Genomic DNA, 10,966 nt, shown 5'->3' with positions numbered 1-10,966 from the left:
GTCTCTTAAGGAGCAAGCCCTAATTCTTAGGACTTAATTTTGAATGAACCTTTCAAAGTTACAAGCAAAGTCAAGTGTGGTAGTAGGAGCCAACAGACTGACACAGGTAGATCACTTGAATCCGGATGTTCAAGACTAGCCTGGACAATATAAAGAGACCCAGTCTCGAAAGTTAAAAAAAAAAAAAAAAAAGGAAAAAAGTGGTGAGTGGAGGGACTGCAGACAAACACATATCTATGTATCTTTAAAGTCTTGTTTAAGGAGCATATAGAAGACTGCCAAAGCCTAGGATGATTTGGTTCAAAGTAAATGCAGCATTTCAGCTCAGAAATTAAAGAAAATAAGAGCTAAGAATGGATGCTAAGGCCTCAGCACAGACCTCTACTGGCAGTGACAAAGCATAGAAAACCAGGGAGTGGCCCCACTGGGAGGATGGGCAGGATCACACCCCAGCTACTCTGCCCCTCTAGTGGCAGAGAGCACCAGTGTGTTTACAGAATGGTTACCTTGGCAACCAAGCAAGGCAGGATGTGAGACAGGAAGTTTCCATAACACATACTAGTCAGGGGCATAGTAAAGACAAAATAGTGATTTCCTCCCAACAGTGAAAGTTGGTTTTCCATTGTGAGGAACTAGGGTTACATTGGGAGAAAGCAGGAAATGAATCCAGGCCGCACAAGCTGGAACTCCCCAGAGACCACCTTTTCCTGCAGCCATGATGGACAGCCCAGGGAAGGTAGGCAGGGTCAGTAGGGAGGGGGAAAACCCAAAATAACTTTGGAAGCACAGTTATTTACTGATTTGCCTCAGCTCTAGGTCTTGAGAGCCTAAAGGGGGGGAAAGTGAGTAGGTGAACCGTAAACACAGAAATGTCCCCCAGGGCAAAGCAGGGCTTCCTCTAGTGTTCACACTTATTCTGAGCTTATGTAAAATCCATGAGAGTGTGCACATAGTAACTGAAAGTACAGGGTTTATAGACACATTTCAAAGTGTCCATGACAAGAATATAAATGTTTTCTATGTGAAGAGACCTCATTCCTTCCTGGTGTGTGAAACGAGGGATTGATTTTTCCATTCCTGGCAACTCTGAATGGCTTCTGGAACTCAAGATGGTTATCTTCTCTTTAGCAGACGGTTATGTACCAGCCAGGTTTGACAAGGTGCCTACTGGTACCAGGGAGTTTTTCTGACCCAGCGCAGAGTAAATCCAGCATCTGTTCGAATTTTGATTGAAGCAGCTTCTGCCTCTCGCACAGTCTCCTTCACAGACTGCATGAGGTTCTGGGCATTATGAACCAGCATCTCAGTGGCCTGCAATAGAAGAGCCTTGTCACTATAGTCCCTAATGCAGCACTCGCTGCCAGGAGTGGGCCTTAGTTACCCCTTGCACCAGATCCCCCTGCTTCACCGCTGGCTTAACTATATAAATGGGACAGTGTTTACACAACTTGACTTATATATCAATGACTGCACTGTGTCTTTGCATGGCTGACAGCTTGCACTAATTCCTGGTTTTAAAGGTGGTATTCTTTCAGGACTCCTGCTATATCCTCTACCTCTAACACTTTTCTTCCAAGTATGCCAGGCTGTCCCTCCAGTGCCCTTCAGATCTTAGGGAACCATACATTAAACAACACTTCAACTCCTAGCATTCTTTACTTGAAGATATTTTTCTTCATAAAATCTATCATTAACTTTGTGCTATATATTATACCTAGATTGCTTGGGGAGTGGGTTTTGTTTTCTTAGTTGGCATTTGGTTTTGGTGTTTTGGGGAGGGAGGTAGTCTGGTTTCATTATCTGTATTTTTTAGTTTCATAGGGCAGAGATTTTTAATTTTTTCACTGTTCTCCACTATTTAGTACAGGAGGCATTTCATAAGCAATGAATGAAAATAAACTAATCAACCCTTAAAAATATAAGTACATTATTTTCAAAAAACCAGTAGTTAGCTGTCTACTCACACCCAGACAACTCAAATCTTTTTTCTTTTTAAGATTTATTATGTATACAGTGTTCTGCCTGTGTATATGCCTACACACTAGAAGAGGGCACCAGATCCCATTACAGATGGTTGTGAGCCACCATGTGGTAGCTGGGAATTGAACTCAGGACCTATGGAAGAACAGCCAGTGTTCCTAACCTCAGCCATCTCTCCAGCCCAACTATATCATTCTTTAGAGCAGCAAACTAGCTGTAAATCATAGATCTTTTGAGGATTTAAGGAGGGCCATAGGGTTTCCCTAAGGGAGAAAATGTGTCACATGAGTGAAATGTATGCATAAAGTTCAAGAGGGCTCTGGGAGAAGTACTACAGTCTGAATTCCAAACACTGGTCTGCTTTCTTCTTAGGAAGATTCTCAGGCCTGGAAAAGCTTATATCCTTGCCAGCCAAACTCACTCAACAGAATCAGAGTCTAGCTCAATACTTTTCACGTGTATCCTGTATTTGTTCCAGTCTACATAGTTTCTACTTTTGAAAAATTTAATTGAACACCTAGTCCCAAATGTGATTACTTTTTTTGTTTGTTTATTTTTTGTTTTTTGGAGTCAGAGTTTCTCTGTGTAGCCCTGGCTGTCCTGGAACTTACTCTGTAGACCAGGCTGGCCTCGAACTCAGAAATCCGCCTGCCTCTACCTCCCAAGTGCTGGGATTAAAGGTATGCGCCACCACCATCTGGCCCAAATGTGATTAACTTGATGTGATTTAGCATGAATCCCAGTCTTGCCTTTCATTTCCCAATTTCTATCTTTAGGCACAAGACATCCTACCAAGGAAAGCAACCCAGAACCCAACTCTGCTTACAATATATGGAAGTTAGGGATTTTGATGAAGCTGCTATGGTAGTAGAGAAGAGAACCACTGGATTAAAGTCATGGTGGTGTAAGCAGCAGTGGCAGCAGCAGGAAGCATGTCCTCCCTGTTTCAACAGTGCCCGTAGCCTCTGTAGAGGTCAGAGCAGTTGGTCTACCTAGTGGGGATTGATTGTCCCTCTCATTTTAACTTTTAAAATAATGATGGGTCCTCTGTAGGCAGTGCTACCAAGATGTGCTCTCTACCATATGATCAAGAGTGTGACTCAGTGGGGCCCACCCTAGGGGAGATAAGGAAAGAGGGGGTTGCTGAATTCTCAATTCAGAGGGAAGTTTGTCCTAAAGTTGAAATTAAGCAGCAAAGAAGCTTGAGGCAGAGACTCCAGAGTAGCAGCACATACCTGCTCAGACTCCTCATCACTAATGTTGGTCCGGCCCAGCATGGTAGCCTTCACTGTGGACAGGATTTTAAGCTGGGTGCTTATAGTTGGGATTCGCTCACATACCTAAAGAGAAAGTTTCAGTTAATGTTTATTGGCTCTCTTGCCCACAAGTTCCTTTGAGGCAGATACCCAATTCCATTTCCAGTTGATGGCAAGCAGAAAGTGCTCAATAAAAGAGCAGCACAAATATACATGTTTTAATCCCTAGCATCAGTCCTGACCAATTGGCTCAAATTCTACTGGATTAGGAAATAAAACTTTGTATCCCCACACTGCCCTTGCTGCTGTTGTTTTCCCTTCTTGAGTGCCTCTTCCTATTGACCCACTTTCCTCTGCCTTTTCCCTCACTTTCATCATTCATGCTTCCCACTTCCCACACTCATGCTTGTCCTAAAGTTGAAATTAAGCAGCAAAGAAACTTGAGGCAGAGTAGCAGCACATACCTGCTCAGACTCCTCATCACTAATGTAGGTCCAGCCCAGTTGATGGCTTGTCTCTCTTGTTCCCTCCCTCCCCACTCCTGTTTCTCTCCTCTCATCCCCACCCCCAACACACACACACACACACACACACACACACACACACAAACACACAGCCTATTGTCCCAAGTACCTGTAAGAGATTGGTTCTAATCCGTTTATCTGTGCACTGCTTGGCAACCTCCTTGGCCAACCTCGTCACCTCATCAGAGGCCTTGGCGATATCCTTGGCACACTGAATAAGTGCCCGCTTGGTACCACTGCCCCCTCTTACCAGCCGAGACATCTCCGCCATCAGCAGAGCCATGCGCTTGGCTGCTGCAATGATGTCATTGCCCTAGAGAGAAGCAAAGATACAGCATGAGCTCTGCCCACACACCAGCCAAGTTAAGAAAGTAGAAAAACAGAAGGAAGCCGGCTGCTCTAGCAGCCCTCTGGAAGGCTAGGAAAGGGGAAGAGTACTGTTTGGGGTAATAGAAAGCACTGGAGAAACAGAAGAGAGAGACAGGGCTCTTGCCTCAGCACTCAGTGAGAGAATATCCTGAATGAAAACAAGACCAAGATATTAGTCTGAAAGGGCAACATGGGTGCCCCAGGCGCAGCACTGGACAAGCACTTGAGCATCTCCAGGTTAATTGTGTCAATAACAGGGCCAGAGCCAAGGAGCCGCTCATACAGGCATTTTCACTTCTATAATAGGGGAGAAAGCAGGGGAGGCAGCCAGAGACGGAAAACACAGAGGAGGCTTTCCAGATGCTGAAAGCATCCTCTTCATCTTTGTTCTTGTAAACAGCAGCCAAGTACTTGTGCACTTCACTAGAGCTTAAAACCCCAGGTAATGGTTCTCAGCCTAAGTGAGGAACACAGGAGAACTGGAAATTTCTCATCTAGAGGAGAATCTACTTTGCCCTCTACTGCCTCTTGACCTGCCGTACTATTTTAATCATTCCACATTTTAAAAGATTCCAAATCAATTGTTCTGTCCCATCAGCTATGTGAAGCCTCCAATTAAGGAATGTTCACCTAGGATGCTGAGGAAAGAATCAAATAAATAAATCTGAGTCAGGCTGTAAATGGAACGCCCTCTCATTAATGGCAGTTTATCTGAGGTTTGGCATTTGGTTCACTTAAAACTCTCGTAGATTATTAAGTAAGGAAATATTTAAGCAATTTATATCCTTAACAACCTAAAATTATAGCAACTATAGTATTTAAAACTGTCTGCATGGCCAGGCCCCACTCATTTTCCCCTCATGCTCTTCAGTTTCTCTCCGATGCAGTGAGGCACACACAATCCATGCCACTCGGCACTCTTGCAGAAGCTCCTCGGGCACCAAGGACGGGCTCATCATTAGTGCTTTGAAAGTACACAATGTCTCAGGAAATAAGCTAAGGCGAGAACACTGGTTTGGGAGGAAGTCATGAGGAGAGGCATGTGTTAGATGAAGACCTCTGGACAAACTTCCAGTGTAGACCTGAGGTAATTTAGGATTACATGACATTGGTTAGAAGACAGCATAGTGCCAGGGTTAGTTATTACCCACCATCTTCAGGCTCATTCTTGCAACATGCCATCTTTAAAGAGGAAAAAGAAGTGAGCACTTCTACACCTCAATTCTCCAAATGAACCCAAGGCTCTGTCACCTAGCTTATGGCCTTGAGATTTCCCTGTGGCCACTTCCAATGCCTCTGAGACCCCTGAAAAAGCTGTCCATGAAACCCCTTCCCTGTGAGCTCCCATGCGGGCCAGCATCTGTCACACAGCCAGGTGCAGGGCAGCAAGCAGTCCTCCTGAGTCTGCCAGATAAAGCTGCCTCTTGTCCTGATCAGCTGCTGAGCCATCAGTGAGAGTCAGTGGGAGCCAAGCAAAGCTCAGTGTCCAGCTAGGGGAACTTCTGCTGCTCCCAGTGGCTCCTGAACTAGACGTCACCAAGAGATGCACCTACAGCTTCCCAAGGAGTGTATAGCTGCAATAATGGCTACACACACAAAAAAAGGGAAGAAAATTAATTCTTTGGAAAGTGACCCCATTTCTCTTTATCCCACAAACATAAATGCAGTTCAGTCGGGCATTAGCAAACCTATCAAACTTGTGAAGCCAGTCCTAACAACAAGGTGCAGACAGACAATTGCCCGCCCGGCTCAGACTCACAGGACCCGCACAGATAATGAGTGATGCAAGGTGTCAAGGCTGCACATGGCCGGATGCATTTGGAGCAGCCCCCAACTGGGGGTACCGATCAGTACCTTACTAGACCACTTGGTAGCTTCCCGGTGCAAGGACTGAGCCGCGGCCAGAATGGGCTGGTTGACCGGCTGATTAGATGGCATTAACAGCAGCTCAGGTTCGTAATCGTCTTCCATGTCAGAGGGGAAAGGGAACCCAACAGCATCAGCCGCATCTGCCTCAGCTACAACTCCTATACCCACCTGAGCGGCTGGGATACCCGGCTTTGTCGATGGTGGGAAGGGTGAGAAACAGGGATAGTGTTAGTAAGAACAACAGGACTCGGGAAATGGAGCTTCCGCTGGTTTAGTTACCAAAGCTTGCCTGGGATGGGAAAGAAAATCGCATGCTCTCCAGGAGCCAGGGGAACCAAGATTCAAAGACAGGAACTCAGCCTCCAGCCTAAGTCCCCTGAGATAAGTAGAGAAATTTGATCCAGAAAAAGGTTTCTGCAGAGGGCAGGTGCTATACACTTGCTGCTCAAGTTAAACTTGACCACGGTCACATGTTTGGGGAGCCAAACAACCCAGTAGCCATTACCTTTAAAAAGACTCTAGAGGAGAAAAAGAAACAGTCATGAAAGCTGTTTGAAGGAAACACTCAGCATCCTCCTCAGTCAGACACTCACTCGTCCATCACCCGGGAGCACAGTTCTGGACCTACCACTCATCATCCCCCTCAGGAATTAGATTAGAGCTCCAGATCAGACCATGGTATGTCAAAGGTAACAGAGAGCAAACCAGGAGACAGAAATGAAGAGGTTTACCAAATACCCTACAACCACTCAGCTAGCTCTAAGGGGCCCGAGAAGACATCTAGTTCCCAGAGCAGTGAGAACCTACATCTCCGACTGTCTTCCTCCTTAAAACATGTCTTCAGAGACAAAGCTGCGACAGAATCTCACTGCAGCAACTGAAAGCGCCACCTTGTGAGGACAGCCTAACTCTTTCCTTTGTTGGAAACAGCTTCTCAGCCCAAACTCAGCTGGCTGGTACACAGATCAGGTAACACATGGACTTGGCAACCAAATGAGGCTAAGCTCAGAGGAGCCTCATATGAACCCAAGTGGTTGCTTATGAAAGAACAGGAACCAAGAAGGAAAGAGAGAGAGTTTTATACCAAAGACAGGAATTCTCAGGGGTTGGGAAGACAGAACAAATGCTGAGCGGAAAAGACAAGGAACTGCTCTAATGAAGCCAAGCCATTCATAAAGAAGACTGGTGAAGGAAGGTAGCTTACACCAAGAAGCTGTACCCAGGAGGAAATGAGTGTTTACACAGAATTTTATTTAAGGTTCCTAAAGTCTTATCCTAACAGTACTCCAGAGGCCGAGGCAAGACCAAGTTGGAAAGCAATGAGTCATGAGACTGTCTTGAGAAAGAGAAAAACTTTAACAATAGAAATTCTGGGGGCTAGAAAGATAGCTCAGTGGTTAAAAGCATGGACTACTGTTCTCCAGGACCTGGATTCAGTTCCCGGCACCTCCACGAAGGTTCACAACCATCTCTAACTCCAATTCCAGGGGATCTGACACTTCTGGCTTCCATGGACATTGCACACATGTGGTACACAGACATACATGCAGGCAGAACACTCATATAAAGTAAAATCTCAAAAAGCAAAATAAAAATAAGTCTCAGCGACAACAAAAATAAAAAATGTTATCCTAAACACAAAGCCCAACTCAAAAAAGTGGCAATGGAGTTGAAGACACAGGACCAACAAGGGGTTATGTAACCACAAATCCTTTCACCCAAACTGCCTCAACCAAGGCTCCTCCCCATTCCTTGAAAGACCACTTGACTGCTGCTAAGGTTCAGAATAACAAGTTGCACAAAGAGCGACAGATACAAACACATACACCTTCCCAACCCATATACAGTCACATAGTTCCTAGCTTTATACAACTCAAAAGCCAGTGAACTCATGAAATCAGACCTTCTGGCCAGGACTTGAGAACACACTGAGCAGAGTGGGGCAAATATATGGGCCAGTGCTGTCTGACCCTCTATATTCCACATATTTTCACAATATGTGTGGGCTTATTATAATTACATGTATGTTTTCTTTGAGGGAAATCAACCCTATTGCCACCCATTCTTCATTCACAGTAGGATTGTGCTACATGATCCTGAGAGTGTTAGAGAGACACCATTATAAATAATTCCACTGGTCACATAGAGAACCAACCAGCAAGGTTGCCACTCCTCGGAACCTGGGCTCCCAGGTAACAGTTCTAAACACTGGCAGTGATGGTGCTTGCCTTTAATCCCAGCAGTCAGGAAAAGAGATAGGCGGGATCTCAAGTTCCAGGCCAGCCTGGTATACAGATTGAGTTCTAGGATGGTATGCAGATTGAATTCTAGGATGGTATACAGATTGAGTTCTAGGATAGCCAGAGCTACACAGAGAAACCATGTCTTGAAAAAAAACAAAACAGAGAAAACAAATCAAGGTCAACTTCTCAGCATGAAGAAAACAAAAACACCACCACCAACACAAGATTAACTGCAGGCAGTTCCTCTGGGAGGTACATTCAGTTGAGGATGTAAAAATAAAGGAATGCAGTGGGAACTAAGAGCTAGAGTTCTGATTCGATACAGTCTAGAGCTAAGAGCCACATCCTCACTGGCAGACGAGCAACAGGATTTTGCTCTAAGTAAAAAAAGCAACTACTTGTTTCCAGCGCTGGGAATCCAGTGGGATACAGACACGAGGCAGGACTGGATTACACCCAGATCTCAGCCACAGGAATATTTAGAGTTTTAAATTAGCAGAATTGAACATAAGCTGGAGCCGTCCTAAGTAGAGAAGGAGCACAAGACGATTCTGAGAAAGGACAAAGCACGCTGCTTCTCAGGCGCCAATCTACCTGCTTCTTAATGCGAGAATTGAAGGAACTACACAAATTTCATCTTGCAAAACCCACAAAACATACTTTCACAATTGAAGTTTATCCAATAAAGATAAAGTTTCTAAAAAAAAGACCCCTGAAGTCAGGAATCAGTACAGCTGACACTCCATTGGACAGAGGGAAGAAACTCTTCTTTAGACATCCCAGCTTGTATTTTTGTCCAGGGAAAGGCAAGCCGTCAAACACTAGAGACTTCTCACTAAATCACTGAAGAAAAGAACACACTGCCTGAAACGAGAGGCCTGAGCAAGAAGGAAGGTGATCACATAGACTTCTTCCTGGGATGAAAAGGCACGCATCCCCAACAGGAAAGTCTCGGGGCTTACCTTGCTAGACCATTTCCGAGCTTCGTCGTGGAGCTGCCTGGCGGCCATCATCATTGGCTGGTTAATCACCTCCCCAGCTTTCTGCTCGGGGAACTCTTCATCCTTCTCTTCTGGTGGTGGGGGCCTGGGTGGGGGGACTTCACCCTCAGGTAGAGGTGGTTTAGGAGGAGCCAGCTCATCAGTCAGCTACAGATGGGAATAAAGCAGGTGTAAGTAAAGCCCCGGAGCTACTCCCAAAACCAACCTAGGAAACGAGCCCACACTGACGCCACGGAAGACCCCCACACTGAACCACGGAAGACCCCCACACTGACACCATGAGGGCATCTCTGCAATATCAATAAAAATGGGCTTTTTCTTTGGCTCTCTCTCCAAGAAAGCAGCAGCTATGTTGCTCATATCCATGGGAGGCAGGCACAGCATTATCAGATCAGCGATTCCCAAAGCCAGTCCCCACGAAGATTTAAGGCCTGACTCTGGTTGTCAAAGAGCAAATGAGAGTCAGTAACTTCCCACTAGAGCCTCAAGTTCTGCATCTGGCATATGATCTCAATGTCCCTAATTCTAAATGTCGTGACTCAAAGAAGCCACTTACCAGGAATCTCATTCTCACAAGCCTCATTGCAAAGTGTAAAGAAATGTTGAAAACTGGGATCCACCAATCCTACTTATGTATAGTGACCCAATTTAGTCATTAACCAACCTGACTTCTTTTACTGACATTAAATAAGAAAATATACCAAAGGAAGTAAATATAATTATTGTCTTGCTATGCTATTCTTCAAATCAACATATTTATAAACTATTACTTGGAGTAGATACCTGTATATACGATCATTACTGGTTTTTTGTTTCTAGGATTTATAACTAAAAGATATTCCCCACCTAGGTTATTCTTAAATCATGAGAAAGATGATACATGATAAATATATTCATGGTACTTGATAGAAAAGAATTACGAAAAGATTTGAGGGCCTACAGAGATGGCTCTGCAGTTAAGAGCACTTGTTGCTCCACCAGAAACTATGGGTTCAAATTCCCAGCTGCTCAGAACCACCTACAACTCTGGCTGCAGGGGATCTAACACCCTCTTCTGGGACCATACGCATACAATAAAAAACTGTTTTAAAGATTTGAATTAGAGTCTGATTTTAAAACACAGAACCATTGCTTGGTCCAAGGAGACAGCAGAGGACTTGCCATACACATATGAAGATGCGAGTTTGATCCTGAGTACCCAAGAAGAACACTCAGCATGGGCCAGCAGTAGTAGCACACACCTTCAACCCCAGCACTCAGGGGGCAGAGGCAGGCAGAGCTCTGTGAGTTCAAGGCCAGCCTGGTCTATATAGTTAAGTTCCAGGACAACCAAGACGATGCAGAGAAACCCTGACTCAAAACAAAACAAAACAAAACAAAACAAAACAAAACAAAAACAGCAACCCAGCATGGCAGTTTGTGCTCATAACCCCAGCACTGGGGAGGCGGAGTCAAGCCAGTCTGCTGGGCTCGCTGGCCGGCTAACCTATCCAAAATGGCAAGCTCTGCGTCTCAGTGAGGCAGCCTAGCTCCAAACTAATGTGGATGGCTCCTGAGAGACAGTGCCTAAAGCTGACCTCTGTCTTCTACAAGAAAATGTACCTGTGCATGCACACACAATTTTTTAAATAATTTTTAAGAGCAACTATTGCTTTTGATACTAAAAGAGAGAAAGGCAAGAACCTAACAAGGTTCTAATTCTGCAATTTCCCCCTTAGCAAGTC

General features: G+C 45.0%; 1 protein-coding gene across 2 annotated transcripts in view; it reads right to left on the bottom strand.

Moving 5' to 3' along the window:
* Nucleotides 1-172: 172 nt before the first annotated feature.
* Vcl (vinculin) overlaps nucleotides 173-10,966 on the bottom strand; it is a 94,123-nt gene continuing 83,329 nt past the window's right edge. The window contains exons 18-22 of one of the 2 annotated variants that reach the window (XM_052189858.1): nucleotides 9,204-9,389; nucleotides 5,984-6,187; nucleotides 3,870-4,073; nucleotides 3,216-3,320; nucleotides 173-1,311 (exon numbers count right to left, since the gene is read on the bottom strand). In XM_052189858.1, the coding sequence (XP_052045818.1) occupies nucleotides 1,165-1,311; nucleotides 3,216-3,320; nucleotides 3,870-4,073; nucleotides 5,984-6,187; nucleotides 9,204-9,389 (846 nt within the window). In that variant the 3' untranslated portion in view covers nucleotides 173-1,164. The remainder of the gene's footprint in view (nucleotides 1,312-3,215; nucleotides 3,321-3,869; nucleotides 4,074-5,983; nucleotides 6,188-9,203; nucleotides 9,390-10,966) is intronic. The other variant, XM_052189857.1, reaches the window with a different exon arrangement.

Source organism: Apodemus sylvaticus, chromosome 8 (genome assembly GCF_947179515.1).
Source record: "Apodemus sylvaticus chromosome 8, mApoSyl1.1, whole genome shotgun sequence".
NCBI lineage: Eukaryota > Metazoa > Chordata > Mammalia > Rodentia > Muridae > Apodemus > Apodemus sylvaticus.
This window is presented reverse-complemented; position numbering and strand designations above follow the sequence as displayed.